Here is a 19,704-nt window from a genome sequence, read left to right as displayed (position 1 = left end):
TTATGGACCCGTATCCAGTCACGGCGATCTGGATCCCCAGGTAGCGGAAGCCGGGACAATTATTTTGCTCGATGAGGCAAAACGTAGAAAAACATTTTTTTTCTAAAAAAGCAAGATGAAGTATGCAGGACATAATAATGTGTAGTGAGCAGTGGTACCATTTACAGTCTTGTACAAACACCTAAAGAAATCACAATGCACTCATTTCCCAGAGGACAATTTAGACAACGGATTCTATTTTCTAAGCTTTATAAAGGGTTTTTCACCAAATGTGACCTTTTCCATGGATCATTCAGCCTTCATTCTGACCTTTGTTGCATTTTACTTCTGAAGCTTTTTAACACAGCAGTTAATATTATCTCTTCCCAGTTTGATTGGTCCAACTGCTGCAATCTGTACATCGCTTAAAAATAAAGAGGCCATTTGGCCCAGGAGGCTAGTCTGAGCAAGTCAGCAAGCAAGCTTATCCTAACACTAAGACAGGAGATGTAAGCACATTCTTCGAGAAGTCCTTCAGGAAATTGGGAGGTCGAGGGTTGGGGGGCGTTGCTGAGGAGATGTGGGTGGTGGTTGCTGGGTTGTAGTCGGGTTGTCATCACAGGGAATTGTCCAGCATCCCAGGAAGGAAGAGAAAGAGTTCGATGTGTCCTCTTGTGTTCTCTATATTCTCGCGACTAACAGAGCTGCTTGCAAGCCTGTCCTGTTTCAGCGATGTGCCTGAAACCAGACAATCGCATGATCATCGGAACGGAAATCAGCAAATTAAAGGCATCAGTTGACCTGTTCTGTAGGTTTACAAATACTCAGGAAGGAGTGGCTTTCATTTTCGCGAGATATTTGACATGTTAGCACTGACCTTCTCATACGGCCACACCTTGCAATAACTTTCTCTCCCTATAAACCCGTTAGTGTAACAAAATGATTCAAGGCAGCTTAGAGGAATCTGAGACAAAATTTGACGCCTACTAACTTTCAGGCATAGGAGGGGGTGGGGGGGGGGGGGTGGGGGGGGGGGGGGGCACAGGGAGCTTGGCCAAAGAATTTTTATGGAGCACCTTCGGGGAGAGAGATAGAGCAACAAAGAGGTTTAGGGAAGGAGTTCCACGTTTCGTGCCTAGGCGGAGGATGACACAATGCTGGGGCAACAAAAAAATCATGGATGCACAAGAGACCTGAATTGGACAAACACAAATTTCCATGTGTTGCAGGAGGTTACAGAGATCGGGAGGTGTATGGCAGGATTCATGTTGAATTGCTTTATTTTTATTTTTTCACAGGAAATAGACATCGCTGGCTAGACCAACTTTTATCACCCGTTTCTAATTGCCCTCGGTAAGGTAGTGGTGAGCTGTCTGCTGAGTGGCACGGTGGCACAGTGGTTAGCACTGCTGCCTCACAGCTCCAGGTTTATTTCCGACCTTGGGTGACCATCTGTGTGGAGTTTGCACATTTTCCCCGTGTCTGCGCGGGTGTCCTCCGGGTGCTCCGGTTTCCTCCTACCTTCCAAAGATGTGCAGGTTAGGTGGATTGGCCATGCTAAATTGCCCCTTCGTGTCCAAAAAGGTTAGTTGGGATTACGGGGTTACGGGGATAGGGTGGGGCCATGGGCCTAGGTAGAGTGCTCTTTTGGAGGGTCAGTGCAGACTTAATGGGCCGAATGGCCTCCTTCTGCACAGTAGGGATTCTATGATTCTGTTCTATGGTTCATGAGCCCCTGCAGTCCATGTGGTGCAGGTACACCCACAGTGCTGTTAGGGGGGGTAGTTCCAAGGTTTGGCCAAGTGACAGTGAAGGAACGCCGATATATTTCCAAGTCAGGATGGTGTGTGACTTGGCGGGGAACCATGCAGGTGATGATCTATCTGTGCATCTACTGCCCTTGTCCTTCTTGGTGGAAGAGATCATAGGTTTGGAGGAGTTGTTGAAGGAGGCTTGGTGAGTTGCTGCAGTGCATCTTGTAGATAGTACACACATTACTGCCACAGTGCGGCGGTGGTGGGCGGGGGGGGGGGGGGGGGGTAGCGACTGTTAAAGGCGGTTGATGGGGTGACAATCAAGCGGGCTGCTTTGTCCTGGATGCCGTTGAGTGTTGTTGGAACTGCACTCATCCAGGGTTAGTTTGTTAGCACCACGCCAAGTGTAGGTTTTAATGTTCCTGGGGAACTTAATCTTGGTGAGAGTAGAAAGCATCACATGTAAGGGAAACGTAAACGGATAGGAAAAATTGAAGTGTCGAAGAGACAAAAATTCTGATAGCCTTTGGAACAGCTGGAAGCCCATCGCAGCCATTAAGAGCCTTTGTCTACCATGTAGAGAAGGAAGACTAAGGCTAGCAGGAACACTGAAAGAGCAGAAACCCCCACGCATGTAGAGCAGAGCAGCACCGAACCGAACTACATGTTTGGTATATTCTGCTCCATGGTACCTTCATAGCTAGCAAGGGGAAACATGTCCAGGGTTTCAACAGACTGAAAGTTATTGGCTGTGCCAGCTCTATGATGCATGGCTGTGAAAGGTGCCCCAGGAGCAGTTGGGGGCATGGTAGCACAGTGGTTAGCACTGATGCTTCTCAGCGCTAGGGTCCCAGCTTCGATTCCCGGCTTGGATCACTGTCTGAGCGGAGTCTGCACGTTCTCCCCGTGTCTGCGTGGGTTTCCGCCGGGTGCTCCGGTTTCCTCCCACAAGTCCCAAAAGACGTGTTGTTAGGTGAATTGGACATTCTGAATTCTCCCTCAGTGCACCCGAACAGGCGCCGGAGTGTGGCGACTAGGGGCTTTTCACAGTAACTTCACTGCAATGTTAATGTAAGCCTACTTGTGACAATAATAAAGATTATTATTATTATCTCCTGCCCTACTTCCAAAACACATCAGATGGGAAGGTTCCCATTGGAAAATTCATTGAGCATCAGTTTGACTCTGCCCAACAATCACATGGGTAAGGCACCGAAAGGTACAGGGCATCCATAGAACCATGGCTCAGCTTGAGTCAAGCCTTCTTGGACAAGGAAGGAGACACATGAAGGTCAATTTAAAAATAAACTTGCTCCGCTGCCATACATCTCACTTGCCTTTAATTGTAGGTAAATCCAGTCCAGCAGCGATACGACCCTCGAGTATACCCCTGGTTTTCCAGGTCTGGCACATCCAAAACCCCAGCTTGTGATACCTACTAACCACCACAGTGACTTCTGGTTTGTAACTAACGGGCCACCACTGTCACCCTGTCTCATAGAAAGAAACAGTTACTTGTGCAATGCAGAATACTTGAACTTCGATACAAACAATTTAGATACAACATCAATTGAAGGAACAATGGCCTCGTCCATCAGCTGGTTATAACAGACAGCTTCAATCCAATTCCTAATGAGCACTGAACCAAAGGATCAAATTTCCCTTTATTTTGTGACCTTGGTTATGGGAAGCATAAGATGGCTGACACTGAACGGCAAAGTTGCAACTAAGGATGAGTGTCTGAGGTTGACCCTGAAAGATAATTTTGGAGATAGAGTAGAATGATCCTCACCCTCTACATCTCGCCAAGCTATACGCGACACAGGATTACTGGATGCTGAGGACGCAAAGCTGAAAAAAAGCTCCAATCGCTAGCACCTCATCCAATGAGCACAGAATTTGCACCCAACAGTTCTTTGGAGAGAGCTGCATATCATTATTAGGAGCAAATAATTTCAGTGGACCGATGTCCAGGGTTTACTCTGAGAAACATTTGGCCCAGAAATTCCTAAGGAAGGGGATTGGCAGAGAGACCAAATGGTATTGCTGAAAAAATACATGTTGTCAAAGTTTTTTCTCTTGCACTCATCAGGACAGTTGCAAGTATACCATGTCAGGGGAAAACAACAACGTTATATTGTATGAGAACAGAGTACTGATTGGTTGGCTAGTGTACTCTGTAGAGGCATTGCCATGGGGAATGTACCAGTTAATGATGGCTGACAGTTAACTGCCAAGCATTGTTGGAAAATTTAAATCAGGCAGCTGGACTCTGATAGGTCAAGGCATTATCCTGGGAAATGAACCAGCAAATGGCTATCACTTATTTTGTTTAGCAGCGCAATGTGTATACATGTTCTTTCTGCCTGCAAACCAATTTAAGGTTGTCAGTTGGACTCGCAGTGTGGCACATTTGCATAAACTGGAAGCTAGCTATATTATTACACACAGCCCTGTTCATAGCAGACAGAAAGAACATGTATACACATTGTCCCTGTTTCAGCTAAACAAATTAAGTGCTAGCATTCGCCGGATCATTCCTTAAACACGTACTTGGGTATGCATTTGGAATGCCGTAACTTACAGGGTGACAGACCAAGAGCTGGATGGTAGCATGAGGCTGGATATGAAAGATATGACAGTGAAATGGCCTCCTCCTGTGCCAGAATTCTATAATCCTATGGGAGAAGATAAGGGGTGTCGGGAGTGGGGGAGGGGGGGGGGGGGGGGGTCGGTGCAGAATTTGGAATGTCCCCCCCCCCACCCCCTCCCAAGCTACCTCTGCAAAATGCCTGACAATGAGGGCGTTTCAAAATTAGGTTTTCATTCATAAATTAAAAGGAAATTTGTATTTTCTTTGTGACTCAGCATCGATTATGACGTTCCGCTCCCTCTGGAGGGCACTGTTTGTCCGCCTTAAGAGTGTTTAGCTCTTTTTCCTGTTGCTGCTGGGAAGAAACTCACCACAAACAGGTTGTTAGCAACAGGGATTTTCTTTTGCGGGATCAAACTGTGCACCGATTGGTTGCTGTGTTTTATGTGTTACATAAATAGCTGCGCTTCAAGCACTCTGAGATCCCTATCGGGCTGTGTTAAGTCTCCTTTCAGGCACGTTCTATCTTCCTTTTTATTGCATCCCATTCTATGTCTCTGTGAGGCTTCATGCAGTCTCTCCGCTACCATCATCTCTGGATCTTCTGCTTTTGGTGGAGGATGGATTTCTGCTCCTGGAGGAAGTACCCTCTCTTATGACACCTTCTGGAAAGGAGAAGCACTGCCCCCCCCCCCTCCCCCCCCGCCAATTGCCCATCGGCGCACCAGTGAAAACATAAATATGCGGAGGCGCCAAAAAGCAGCATTTACTTTTATGCAGAGGAAACAGCCCTTTAAGAGCAGCTGGCCCCTCCTGCCCTCAAACCAACCATTCTTAAAGTCACAGATTCATCGGGCGGAATCTTCCCATATTTTAGTCAGAGTGTCAGTTTCAGCAAAAATAAACGGGGTGTAGCTCTCCAGAGGCACAGCCAAGTTTTCTCTCCAGATTCCCTGGCACTCTCTGCACAGATTTTCTGGGGGGGGGGGAGGGGGTTTCCCCGTCACTCTGGGGTGGGGGTGGGGGGACAGGGCCTGATAGAGGCAACAACTCCACCTCCAAAGAGATCGGGTTACCATTTGTAAAGAGCGCCCCCGACCTGCATTTAAAAAAATTGCCTCCCCCCCCCCACACACACACACACACAAACATCGGGCGCACCCCCCACTTGCCCCATTCGAAGGGGCTCTCCAGATGGCCCAACCCAGGAAGTACCTTGGATATGTCACTTTCCCCCTAGGGGCTAACACTTGCCTTTGCACCCCTGGCTAGCTGTGTTTGATTGCTTCAAGTTTTTTAATGCCCGTCGTAAACCTTGCCAACGTGGCATCACCGGCGAGGGGCAGGGAAAATTGGAAAATGAGACCTCGTCGGCGAGAATTCCTTTTTCCGATTCTCGTGAGGTTTTGCACCCACATCGTGGCTTGTGCTCCCAATGAACGTGGGTTCAAAATCGCCCCCGGCTAGTTTTACAGTACAGAAAGAAGCCATTCGGCCCATCCTGTCTGCGCCGGCCACCCAGCAGCTGTCTCTTCTCATCCCATTTCTCAACACTTGGCCCGTAACTTCCAGCTAAGAGCCTGTACTCTGTCGCACTGAAGCCCCATTAAATTGAGGGGGGAGGGGGGATGTCTGCATTAATGAGGTCAACTCTATCCTACCAACACAGCCCAGCCTCCCGCCACACCGTGCACACCGTGTTTAAGTTGTGAATATACAAATTTTAAATTCCTGGCCTTTTTTACTGAGCCAAATGAGCAAGCAGACCGATTGCACTCTTTCCCTGATTGAGGGACACCTAGAGCTTTGGTGGCATTTTTTCTGCTGGATTTACAGCTGAATTTAGAACAGAACAGGGATTTATTTTGTTGGCGCAGTGAGGGGATTTGGTAAAAACATGCCACGTGTTAACAATACCTGGCATGCATCGACTCCACCCTCTTCAAAACCAGCACACAGCATGCGGGGCGTGATGAATTCGTAATATGATGTCCTGCAATCCTGGTAAGTAATCAGAGGCAAGGAGGACTTTTGCAGGCTTTTCGCTTCAGTACCTAGTGAAATGACGGTGAAACATATTAATGGTCCAAGCAACATGCGTCCTGTTGTGAGGAAATGGGCATAGTTGGGTTGGTGAATTTCTCAGGCGGGGGCCCAGGACCACAATCGCCGGCGTGCCCGGGAGCTCTGGTGCAAGTGCAGGGAAGGACAGGGATTTGGGCTATGCATGCCCCATTCATGCTTTTCTTTGACACCTGCTCAGGAATGGTTTGAAACGGAGGGGAGGGGGGGGGGGGGGGTTCCTGCTGAACACTTCCAACTGAGAGCCTGGCTTGCATCGCCATTAATGTTTGGAAGCAGACGAAGAGCAGCAGCCTCCAGGCCTTAGATTGGTAGCTGAAGAGCTGGATCCAGCCGGTGTGGCAGTGTGAATCGCAAAAACAAATGACCACAAGACAATGCCACGGTACGAAGGTGACGCCCCCTGACAGGTCATGTGGAGCCATAAGTGTAATAGCACAGTGCCGCCAAAAATCAGGTCTCTGGGAAGCCCAGGAGCAGTAGATTGGAGCTCCGAGAGACCCGTGGGGTAGTGCCAAGCTCGGTGAAGCTGACGGCCGGGGCAAAGGAAAGCCCGTGAACAGCGGGGATCTTCCCAGTGCAACCAGAGAGCTGGGGGTCACATGTCAGTGGTGAGATGCTGGGATGCAGCCATGTGAATCCAGTGGGACAGTCTCAGGAGGAGAAATTGAGCAACTGGGATATGAACAGTTTTGGGGGGCAATCCGAGTTGAGGGAAATCAAAAGCCGTATCCTCAAAAAGAGAGGAGCTGACTGACGTTCCTCGTGAGGAAGACAAGAATTTTAAAGAATTTTTGTGACTCACAGTGATGACTGACATCTGGGTGAGTTCCTGAGAAATTGACGATTCACTGCCATGCATCTTGTAATTGGTGCACGCTACAGCCATGTGTGCCAGGGGTGAAGGGAGTGAATGTGTGAGGTGGTGGATGGGGTGCCAATGAAACAAGCTTTTTCCTGGATGGTGTTGAGCTTCTTTAGTGCTGTTGCAGATGCTCTTATCGAGGAAAGCGGAGAATATTCCATCGCATGCCTGGCTTGCTTTATAGATTGTGGACAGGCTTTGGGGAGTCAGGAGGTGAGTTACTCATCATAGAATTCCCAACCTCTGATCTACTCTAGTAGCCACAGTATTTATATGGCTAATCCAGTTCAGCTTCTGGTTGATGGTAACCCCCAGGATATTGCTGGTGGGGAATTCAGCTACCATCACGCCATTAAATACCAAGGGGGGATTGATGTCAAAGGAAGTTACAGTCAACTCACCCCTGAAATTCAGCTTTGATCAAGGTTGCAATGAGGTCTGGTGCGTGCCCCTAATGAAACCCAAACTTGATAGCATTATTGACACCTTCCATTACTTTGCTGATGATCGAGAGTGGACTGATGGAACGGTAATTGGATGGACTGGATTTGCCCACCTTAGTTGAGAAAAGGCATAACTGTTAAGTTTGCCAAATATAACATATAGAAGGTAAGCATCTTTATGGAGAATGGCAGCACAATGGTTAGCACTGCTGCCTCACAGCGCCAGGGACCAGGGTTCAATTCCGAACTTGGGTGACTTTCTGGGTGGAGTTTGCACATTCTCCCCGTGTCTGCGTGGGTTTCCTCCGGGTGCTCCGGTTACCTCCCACAGTCCAAAGATGTGCACGTGAGGTGGATTGGCCATGATAAAATTCCCCTTAGTGCCCAAAAGGTTAGATGGGGTTCTGGGAATAGGGCGGGGTATTGGGTCTAGGTAGGGTACTCTTTCAGAGGGTAGGTGCAGACTCCTTCTGCACTGTAGGAACTCCATGGCTCTCTAACAATCAGTCCTTCTGACCTGGTTTTGATAACCTGGGGGTTCGGGGGAGGTGGCAGCGAGGGATTTCCAAGAATGTTGAACCACTTTAGTGGCCCTCTCTATTTTGTCCTCTTTCACTTTGCCTCGGCCAGGATATTTCATGACTTTGAAGGTAGCGGGGAGGTAAGACGTGTGTGGTCAGGATGTTCCGACCATCATGATGTGGGGCCAGCTGCTCATTTCCTGCCCACCAGTTTTATACAGACAAAGAAGAGAGCCTCAGCCCTTCAGTTCGACGTGGTTCAGGAGTATTTAGCACGGAGGCTCAAAGCTCAATCCATGGCAATGTTCCCTTGAAGCTATGTGGTTGCGCAGCCAATTAGCAATCAATATTCTCTTACCTCCTTCCATTAAATCTCCCCATCCAGAAATCCAGCACTCGTCAGCAGTCTGAAATCCTTGTCCATAGTTTGGCAAACAAGCTGGTCTTATTGTTTCTAACATCAGGAGAAAATAACGGAGCGGTTTATCAACCAGTGGGCTCATTTCAAAACTAATTTATAAAGTGGGTTAGTTACAATTATTTTTTAACTGCAAAGTTTCTCAATTTTGTCGGCGTTCGGGGACTTCCGGTGACGGCGGGCGGGAGGCGGCCGCACAATGGAGGGCTCCCGCTCGGGAACGGCATTTTCGGGGCTTTAAGCCCGGTCCCAGGGTCCACAGAGGCGGCAGAAGCAGAGGGAAGGCACGGAGGAGGCACAGTGAAGACACAGGAGGGAAAAAAACCCAAAGAAAAATGTCGAGGGTGAGCAAAAAAACGGCCGAAAACAAAACAGCTGAAGGTCCATCGGGGAGTGGAAAGGTCACCGCGGGGTCACCGAGGGAAATGGAGGCTGGAGCACCAGGGAAGGCCGCACTGCTTACGGCTGAAGAAATAACTAAGGTGATGGCTGCGGAATTCGAAAAGCAGTTGGCGGAGATCGCGAAATGCACGGAGACGGTGAGGAAAGAGATGAGGGAGGTTTTGAGTGTGCTGGTGGAGGAGGCGGTTTCCCCGGTGAGGACGGAGGTGGCGAGCGCAGTGGCGGAGGTGCGAGAGCAAGGGGAGGCGCTGAAGGAAGTGGAGGAGACGTTATTGCAGCACGGTGATCAACTTGCCTCGATGGGGGGACTTCCGGGTGCGGCAATGACCAGCTGAGTCGCACGTTTCGGCAGCTCCCGGTGAAACGGACTTTTGGGCTCTTGATAGGAGCCCCAACGGCAATTTTGACGGCTAAAAACACTGTGCGGTAAACCAGAAGGGAATCCGCCCTGGATGCGGAAGGAAAAAGGAGGAGAAAGTGGCCGGATTGCAGTGGATCCTTTAGAACAGCGGCAAGGAAGGCAAGCAAAAACCAAGATGGCGTCGGAAGTGGCAGTTTAACATGGGGCCCTGAACAACAAGAGTTCTTGAAATGCTGTGTGGAAGAGCTCAAAAAGGAAATGAAGAAAGAGCTGTTGGCCCCGATACTACAGGCGATCGAAGGGCTAAAGGAGGAACAAAGACCCAGGAGCGGGAGCTTCGGGTCGTGAAGGCAAAGGCAGCCGAGAATGAGGACGACATACAGGGCCTGGTGGTGAAGACGGAGATGCATGAGGCACATCAGAAACGATGTGTGGAAAGGTTGGAGGCACTGGAGAAAAACGCAAGGAGGAACAACCTGAGGATTCTTGGTCTTCCTGAAGGTGCGGAGGGAGCGGACGTCGGGGCATATGTGAGCACGATGCTGCACTCGTTAATGGGAGCGGAGGCCCCGGCGGGTCCGTTGGAGGTGGAGGGAGCATACCGAGTGATGGCGCGAGGACCGAGAGCAGGAGAAATTCCTAGAGCCATAGTGGTGAGATTCCTCCGTTTTAAGGATAGAGAAATGGTCCTTAGATGGGCAAAGAAAACTCGGAGCAGTAAATGGGAGAACACGGTGATCCGCGTTTATCAAGACTGGAGTGCGGAGGTGGCGAGAAGGAGGGCGTGCTTTAATCGGGCCAAGGCGGTGCTTCATAAAAAGATAAAATTTGGAATGCTGCAACCGGCAAGACTGTGGGTCACATATCGAGGGAGGCACCACTACTTTGAGACGGCGGATGAAGCGTGGACTTTTATTGTGGAAGAAAAACTGGAATGAGCGGGTTATTAAAAAGAACGTTTGAACAAAGTGGTGGGGCGAATGTGGGGGGCGAAGAGGGGGGTTAAAAAGGGGGGAAAGAGGAGTTTTATGTACTAATCCTGCGATGTGGTAACTTTTCTCTCTTCCACAGGTGGTGATGGGGGGAGGATTGGAGGTGGAGGAGATGGGGCGTTGGCCATTGGGGGCGGGGCCAAGGGAGAAGCGCGGGCTTGGTTCCCGCGCTATGATAATCATGGCGGGAATAGAGAAGCAGGAAGGAGGGGGCGTCGCATGGTGCGAGCCGAGGTCACGGGGGGAAGCCGAGGTCGGCCAGAGTTTGCTGACTTCTGGGAGCAACATGGGGGGAGTAATTACGCTAGCGGGGGATCTAGCGGGGGGGGTGGGAGGGGGGAATTACTGGGTTGCTGCTGCTGGGGAGAGGGGGGAGCTGGTATGGGAGGGGATGGGCGGGGGGGCACCGCCTGGGGGAGATACAGCTGCGTGGGAACCGGGTGAGGAGCTGGAAAAAGGGGATGGCTAATCGACAAGGGGGGGGGTAGGAAGCCCCCCAACCCGGCTGATAACGTGGAACGTGAGAGGGCTGAACGGGCCGATAAAGAGGGCACGGGTACTCGCACACCTTAAGAAACTTAAGGCAGATGTGGTTGTGTTACAGGAAACGCACCTGAAACTGATAGACCAGGTTAGGCTACGCAAAGGATGGGTGGGGCAGGTGTTCCATTCGGGGCTAGATGCGAAAACCAGGGGGGTGGCTATATTAGTGGGGAAGCGGGTAATGTTCGAGGCAAAGACTATAGTGGCGGATAACGGGGGCAGATACGTGATGGTGAGTGGCAAACTACAGGGGGAGACGGTGGATTTGGTAAACGTATATGCCCCGAACTGGGATGATGCCAATTTTATGAGGCGGATGCTAGGACGCATTCCGGACCTAGAGATGGGAAAGCTGATAATGGGGGGAGATTTTAATACGGTGTTGGAACCAGGGCTGGATAGGTCGAAGTCCAGGACTGGAAGGAGGCCGGCAGCAGCCAAGGTACTTAAAGATTTTATGGAGCAGATGGGAGGTGTAGACCCGTGGAGATTTAGCAGACCTAGGAGTAAGGAGTTCTCGTTTTTCTCCTATGTCCATAAAGTCTACTCGCGAATAGACTTTTTTGTGCTGGGAAGGGCGTTGATCCCGAAGGTGAGGGGAACGGAGTATACGGCTATAGCCATTTCGGATCACGCTCCACACTGGGTAGACTTGGAGATAGGGGAGGAAACAGGAGGGCGCCCACCCTGGAGAATGGACATGGGACTAATGGCAGATGAGGGGGTGTGCCTAAGGGTGAGGGGGTGCATTGAAAAGTACTTGGAACTCAATGATAATGGGGAGGTCCAGGTGGGAGTGGTCTGGGAGGCGCTGAAGGCGGTGGTTAGAGGGGAGCTGATATCAATAAGGGCACATAAAGGGAAGCAGGAGAGTAAGGAACGGGAGCGGTTGCTGCAAGAACTTTTGAGGATGGACAGACAATATGCGGAAGCACCGGAGGAGGGACTGTACAGGGAAAGGCAAAGGCTACATGTAGAATTTGACTTGCTGACTACGGGCACTGCAGAGGCACAATGGAGGAAGGCACAGGGTGTACAGTACGAATATTGGGAGAAGGCGAGCAGGTTGCTGGCACACCAATTGAGGAAAAGGGGAGCAGCGAGGGAAATAGGGGGAGTGAGGGATGAGGAAGGAGAGATGGAGCGGGGAGCAGAGAGAGTGAATGGAGTGTTCAAGACATTTTATAAAAAATTATATGAAGCTCAACCCCCGGATGGGAGGGAGAGAATGATGGGCTTTTTGGATCGGCTGGAATTTCCCAAGGTGGAAGAGCAGGAAAGGGTGGGACTGGGAGCACAGATCGAGGTAGAAGAAGTGGTGAAAGGAATTAGGAGCATGCAGGCGGGAAAGGCCCCGGGACCGGATGGATTCCCAGTCGAATTCTATAGAAAATATGTGGACTTGCTCGCCCCGGTATTGACGAGGACCTTTAATGAGGCAAAGGAAAGGGGACAACTGCTCCCGACTATGTCTGAAGCAACGATATCGCTTCTCTTAAAGAAGGAAAAGGACCCGCTACAATGCGGGTCCTATAGACCTATTTCCCTCCTAAATGTAGATGCCAAGATCCTGGCCAAGGTAATGGCAATGAGACTAGAGGAATGTGTCCCGGGGGTGGTCCACGAGGACCAAACTGGGTTTGTGAAGGGGAGACAGCTGAACACGAATATACGGAGGCTGTTAGGGGTAATGATGATGCCCCCACCAGAGGGGGAAACGGAGATAGTAGTGGCGATGGATGCCGAGAAAGCATTTGATAGAGTGGAGTGGGATTATTTGTGGGAGGTGTTGAGGAGATTTGGTTTTGGAGAGGGGTATGTTAGATGGGTGCAGCTGTTGTATAGGGCCCCGATGGCGAGCGTGGTCACGAATGGACGGGGATCTGCATATTTTCGGCTCCATAGAGGGACAAGGCAGGGATGCCCTCTGTCCCCATTATTGTTTGCACTGGCGATTGAGCCCCTGGCGATAGCGTTGAGGGGTTCCAAGAAGTGGAGGGGAGTACTTAGAGGAGGAGAAGAACACCGGGTATCTTTGTGTGCGGACGATTTGTTACGATTTGAGGTGCTCGAGAAGCCCAGCGAATCATACCCATATGTTCTGGTCATGCCCGGCACTACAGGGGTTTTGGATGGGGGTGACAAAAGTGCTTTCAAAAGTAGTGGGGGTCCGGGTCGAACCAAGCTGGGGGTTGGCTATATTTGGGGTTGCACAAGAGCCGGGAGTGCAGGAGGCGAGAGAGGCCGATGTTTTGGCCTTTGCGTCCCTAGTAGCCCGGCGCAGGATATTGCTAATGTGGAAAGAAGCCAAGCCCCCGGGGGTGGAGACCTGGATAAATGACATGGCAGGGTTTATAAAGCTAGAGCGGACTAAGTTCGTTCTAAGGGGGTCGGCTCAAGGGTTCACCAGGCGGTGGCAACCGTTCGTCGAATACCTCGCAGAAAGATAGATGGAATGGAAAAAAGAAGGCAGCAGCAGCCCAGGATCGGGGGGGGGGGGGGGGAAGAGGGGGGGTGGGGAGGAGGAACCAGAAGGACTCTCAGGGTTGTTAATATATACTGTATAATATGTATAGGTCGTTGCTACAGATAATTATATATTGGACTGTTAAATTATATTTTTGGAGAGTGTTACTTGTGATAAGGCAGTTGCCAATTAGGGTTAGTTTTCATTTTTGTTATTTATTATTTATTCACTTTCTGTTTATAAAATAGGTCATTGTTATTTGTGTTGTTATAATATTGTGTAAAGGATGCACAATGTACTGTGTTGGTTGACCAAAGATTTTCAATAAAATATTTTATTTAAAAATAACTTGCCTCGATGGGGAAGGAGATGTGGAAGGTGATGGATACTAACAAGGATCTGCGCGGAAAAAATGGAAGACCGGGAAAACAGATCCAGGCTTCAGAATTTGAGGATTGTGGGGCTGCCCGAAGGAGTTGAAGGATCAAAGCCGACTGAGTATTTTGCCACGATGCTGGCAAAACTATTGTGGGAGGGGAAGGATCCCTCCCGATATGAACTGGATCGGGCTCATTGGTCGTGGAGGCCTGTACCAAAGGCGAGTGAGCCGCCAAGGGCAGTGACTCTGTGCTTCCGTAGGTACAGTGTGCAGGAGAAGGTCCTGAGCTGGGCCAAGCAGAAGCGGGTGGTGCAGTGGGCTGGAGCTGGTATACGTGTATACCAGGACTTTACGGTGGAGCTGGCAAGGAGGCGGGCTTGCCTTCAACCGGGTGAAGAGGGCACTGTACATTAGCAAGGTGCGGTGCGGCATTGTATATCCAGCAAAGCTGAAGGTGACTTACAAGCTCAGGGACTTTTATTTTGAAACGGCGGAAGCAGCGGAGGAGTTTGCGAAAGCAGAAGGACTGTGGCAGAACTGACAAATTGAGGAATGGCCATGTGCCGATGTAACCTCACGACTGTATTTTTTGTATCACTGCGCGCGGGTGTAGAGACTAAAGGAGCCAATGTGGTATATATTTGGACAAGGGAAGGGACGGGACTTTCACTCGAAATGAGGGCTCTTTGGGGTGTAGGTAGATAGGCGGGGTTTATGTGCTAAAAGGGGATCTCTGGGCTTTCCTAGGGCCGGGCAATTGGGAAAGGGACCCGGGCGGGGGCCTCCACACTGGCCGGTTTAAGCCGGCCAGTGAACGGGAGTGAGGTGGGTGAGGGGCTGCGGCCATCGGAGCCTGGCAGAACAGGGTCCGAGTGGTCTAGCCGGGGTGGAAAGTTGGGGGGAAGGAACCGAGGTTGGGAGGAGGAGTTTTACAAGAGGCAGTGGACGGGAGGAGCTGGAGACCTGGGGTGGGGGGGGTGGGGGGGGGGGAGGGAGGGGGGTAACATGGGGGAGGGGGGGTGGGGGGAGCTGTGTAAGATTAAGGGTGACTACGAGTAATCCCTGATTCCTTTTTGTCATTTGTTTATGTAAACATGCGGGTTGAGGTTTGGGGATTGGTGGGTAGATGGGATCGTTGTTATTATGGGGACTGACATATTTTGCTGTTTATTGTTGATGGATGTAAATGTGGGAGAAAATGTGAAAAAGGAGGAGAATAAAAAAAAATTTTAATAATTTTTTTTAAAATGTTGTCGGTGTTCAACGGTTCTGTGTTCGATTATGAGTCCAGCAGATCTACGCACACTGTGCTTGATTCGTTAAGCCTGAGTGTGGAGTCAGGGGAAAGCAAATAAAGCTGCAGAAAGAGCTGGAAGCCTGCGCTGTCCGCAGACATTTTAGGACTGCAGGGATATTTTAGAGTATTGTGAATAAAACATGTTACTCAAATAGAAACTAGTGTCATCACTGCCTAGATCTGGGATATAAAATATTTTAAAAACTATCCCGCTAAAGAACAAACCAGACTTTCATTGATATACCGCAGCACGGTGGCGTAGTGGTTAGCACTGCTGCCTCACGGCACTGAGGTCTCAGTTTCGATCCCGGCTCTGGGTCACTGTCCGTGTGGAGTTTGCACATTCTCCCCGTGTTTGCGTGGGTTTCGCCCCCACAACCCAAAGATGTGCAGAGTAGGTGGATTGGCCGCACTAAATTGCCCCTTAATTGGAAAAAATGAATTGGATATTCTAAATTTATTTTGTTAAAAGATATAGCGCCTTGTCATATTTCTTAGAAACACCTCAAGGTGTGAACTCATTTGAAGCAGAATTATTCCTGACCTGTAATTACACATCAGGACCTGTCTGCTGCCTTTAACATAGTTGCCCATTATCCATTCTACCTCAATGTCTCTCCATTAACGTCCAGCTGGATAGGACTGCATTCCCTTGGTTCCGTTCTTATCTACCCAATCTTAGCCGAAGAATCACCTGCAACAGTTTCTCTTCTCACTCGCACTCAGTTGCCTCTGGTGTTCTCCCTTGCAACCTTGCCCCATTTACATGCTGCCCCAGGTGACATCATCTGAAAGCATGGTGTTAGTTTTCACATGTATCCTGATGACGCCAAGCTCTAACTCACCACCAGCTCGCTCCAAACAGTCCAGTGTCTCTAAATTGCCAGACTGCTTGTCCGACACCCAATGCTGGGTGAGCAGGAATTTCCTCCACCGACATATTGGAAAGACTTGAAGTCATTGCAGGCAACGCGCCGACAAACCCCACTTCCTCGTCACTGATGCCAACCCCCCCTCCCTGACATTTGTGTGAGGCTGAACCCAACTGCTTTCGCCCCTCGGGTGATATTTAGCCCCCGACACCACCAGCTTCCAACCGAGCAATCATGTGCTGACTCAGACTGCCTGTTTCCACCTCAGCCAGACGGCCCAACTCTGCCCCAGCCTCAATTCATCAACGCTGGGATTTTTGTGGGCCAAACAGCATAAGCAGCAAGCAATAGACGGAGCTAAGTGATTCCACAACAAATGAATCAGGTCTAAGATCTTCAGTCCTGCCACATCCAGCCGTGAATGGTGATGGGCAATTAAACAACTCACTGGAGGCTCCACAAATATCCCCATCCTCAATAATGGAGGAGTTCAGCACATATGCGCAAAAGGCAAGGCTGAAACATTCGCAACAATCTTCAGCCAGAACTGTCGAGTGGATGATCCATCTCGGTCTCTTTCGATGGTCCCCAGCATCACAGATGTCAATCTTCAGCCAATACGATTCACTCCATGTGATATCAAGAAACGGCTGAAGGCTCTGGATACTACAAATATTCCGGCAATAGCACTGAAGACTTGTGCCCTAGATCTTGCTACACCCTGAGCCAAGCTGTTCCAGTACACCTACAACACTGGCATCTACCTGGCAATGTGGAAAATTGCCCAGGTGTGACCTGGACTCAAGAAACAGGACAAATCCAATGCACCCAATTACCGCCCTAACTGCCTACTCTCCATTAGCAGCAAAGTGATGGAAGGAGTCATCAACAGCGCTATCAAGCGGCACTTACTCAGCAATAACCTGCTCACTGACGCTCAGTTTGGGTTCCGCCAGGATCACTCAGCTCCTGACCTCATTACAGCATTGGTTCAAACATGGACAAAAGAGCTGAATGCCAGACGTGAGGTGAGAGTGACTGCCCTTGACATCAAGGCAGCATCTGACCGGGTATGCATCAAGGAGCCCGAGCTAAACTGGAGTCAATGGGAATCAGGGGAAACTGTCCGCTGGTTGGCGTCATACCCAGCACAAAGGAAAATGGTTGTGGTGGTTGGAGGTCAGTCATCGCAGCTTCAGGACATCACTGCAGGAGTTCCTCAGAGCAGTGTCCTAGGCCCAACCATCTTCAGATGCTTCATCAAAACCTTCTTTCCATCATAAAGTCCGAAGGGGGGACGTTCGCAGATGACTGTACAATGCTCAGCACCATTCATAGCTCCTCAGATAATGAAGCATTCTATGTCCAAATGAAGCAAGACATGGACAATATCCAGGCTTGGGCTGACAAGTGGCAAGTTACGTTTGTGCCACACAAGTGCCAGGCAATGACTAACTCCTACAAGAGAGGATCTAACCATTGCCCTTTGACATTCAATGACACTACCATCGCTGAATCCCCCACAATCAATATCCAGGAGTTACAATTGACCAGAAACTGAATTGGACTAGCCACATTAATACTGTGGCTACCAGGACAGGTCAGAAGCTGGGAATCCTACGCCGAGTAACTCACCTCCTGACCCCCCAAAACCTGTCCACCTTCTACAAGGCACAAGTCAGGAAAACTCTCCACTTGCCTGGATGAGTGCAGCTCCAACAACGCTCAAGAAGCTCAACACCATCCGGGACAAAGCAGCCCGCTTGATTGCTCCCCTTTCCACAAATATTCAAACCCTCCACCACCGACGAACAGTGATAGCCGTGTGTACCATCTACAAGACGCATTACAGGAACTCACCAAGGTTCCTTCGACAGCACATTCTAAATCCACGACCACTACCATCTAGAAGGACAAGAGCAGCAGATACCTGGGAACCCCACCACCTGGATGTTACCCTCCAAGTCACTCACCACCCTGACGTGGAAATATATCGCCGTTCCTTCATTGTCGCTGGGACAAAATCCTGGAACTCTCTACGGGCTTCTTGAGTTTTGTTGGAGTTGCACTCATTGAGGCAAAAAGAGTGTATTGCACTGCACTCTTGGCGTGTGCCTACTCGATGGAGGACAGGCTTTGCAGAGTCAGGAGGTGAGTCTTGGTTCAGAAAGCGCAGCCTCTGACCTCCTCTTGTAGCCACAGTAAGTTAAGTGTTGGTTCAATTCAGATTCTAATCAATGGTAACCCCTGGATGTTAATGGTCGGGGATTCAATGATGGCAATGCCATTGATTGTCAAGAGCGGCTGACTACACTAGTCATCCTAGTGATGATCATGTCTGGCACTTGAATGGCACAAATGGTAATCAGAATCACAGAATCGCTACAGTGTAGAAGGAGGCCATTCGGCCCATCAAGTCCACGTCAACCCTTGGAAACAGCAACCTACTTGGCCCAAACCACCGCCCTATGCCAGTAACTTTGGACACTAAAGGGAAATTTATCATGGCCAACCTACCTAACCTGCAGACCTTTGGACTTGGAGGAATCCAGAGCAAATCCCTGCAGACATGTTGAGAAAAACATAGAACAGTACAGCACAGAACAGGCCCTTCGGCCCTCGCTGTTGTGCCGAGCATTGTCCGAAACCAAGATCAAGCTATCCCACTCCCTGCCATTCTGGTGTGCTCCATGTGCCTATCCAATAACCGCTTGAAAGTTCCTAAAGTGTCTGACTCCACTATCACAGCAAGCAGTCCATTCCATACCCAAACCACTCTCTGAGTAAAGAACCTACCTCGGACATCCCTCCTATATCTCCCACCCTGAATCTTATAGTTATGCCCCCTTGTAACAGCTACATCCACCCGAGGAAATAGTCTCTGAACGTCCACTCTATCTAACCCCCTCATCATCTTATAAACCTCTATTAAGTCACCTCTCATCCTCCTCTGCTCCAAAGAGAAAAGCCCTAGCTCCCTCAACCTTTCCTCATAAGACCTATCCTGCAAACCAGGCAGCATCCTGGTAAATCTCCTTTGCACCCTTTCCAATGCTTCCACGTCCTTCCTATAATGAGGTGACCAGAACTGCACACAATACTCCAAATGTGGTCTCACCAGGGTCATATATAGTTGCAGCATAACCCCGCGGCTCTTAAACTCAAGCCCCCTGTTAATAAATGCTAACACACTATAGGCCTTCTTCACAGCTCTATCCACTTGAGTGGCAACCTTCAGAGATCTGTGGACATGAACCCCAAGATCTCTCTGTTCCTCCACATTCCTCAGAACCCTGCCGTTGACACTGTAATCCGCATTCAAATTTTTTCTACCAAAATGAATCACCTCGCACTTATCAGGGTTAAACTCCATCTGACAGTTTTCGGCCCAGCTCTGCATCCTATCAATGTCTCTTTGCAGCCTACAACAGCCCTCCACCTCATCCACTACTCCACCAACCTTGGTGTCATCAGCAAATTTACTGACCCACCCTTCAGCCCCCTCCTCCAAGTCATTGATAAAAATCACAAATAGCAGAGGACCCAGCACTGATCCCTGTGGTACACCGCTGGTAATTGGTCTCCAGTCTGAAATTTTTCCATCCACCACCACCCTCTGTCTTCTATGTGATAGCCAGTTACTTATCCAATTGGCCAAATTTCCCTCTATCCCACACCGCCTTACCTTCTTCATGAGCCGACCATGTGGAACCTTATCAAACGCCTTACTAAAATC

At 49.8% G+C, this 19,704-nt stretch overlaps 1 protein-coding gene across 2 annotated transcripts in view; it reads right to left on the bottom strand.

Moving 5' to 3' along the window:
- Positions 1 to 232: 232 nt before the first annotated feature.
- The window catches only part of LOC140427688 (transmembrane protease serine 2-like), an 88,827-nt gene continuing 69,355 nt past the window's right edge, over positions 233 to 19,704 (bottom strand). The window contains exons 11-14 of one of the 2 annotated variants that reach the window (XM_072513187.1): positions 8,596 to 8,691; positions 6,244 to 6,380; positions 3,071 to 3,223; positions 233 to 717 (exon numbers count right to left, since the gene is read on the bottom strand). In XM_072513187.1, coding sequence (XP_072369288.1) covers positions 706 to 717; positions 3,071 to 3,223; positions 6,244 to 6,380; positions 8,596 to 8,691 — 398 coding nt within the window. In that variant the 3' untranslated portion in view covers positions 233 to 705. Of the gene's footprint in view, positions 718 to 3,070; positions 3,224 to 6,243; positions 6,381 to 8,595; positions 8,692 to 19,704 lie in introns of those variants that run through there. The other variant, XM_072513188.1, reaches the window with a different exon arrangement.

This window comes from Scyliorhinus torazame, chromosome 8 (assembly GCF_047496885.1).
Source record: "Scyliorhinus torazame isolate Kashiwa2021f chromosome 8, sScyTor2.1, whole genome shotgun sequence".
Lineage (NCBI taxonomy): Eukaryota > Metazoa > Chordata > Chondrichthyes > Carcharhiniformes > Scyliorhinidae > Scyliorhinus > Scyliorhinus torazame.
Note: the sequence above shows the minus strand (reverse complement) of the source record. Positions and strands in the feature narration are given on the sequence as shown.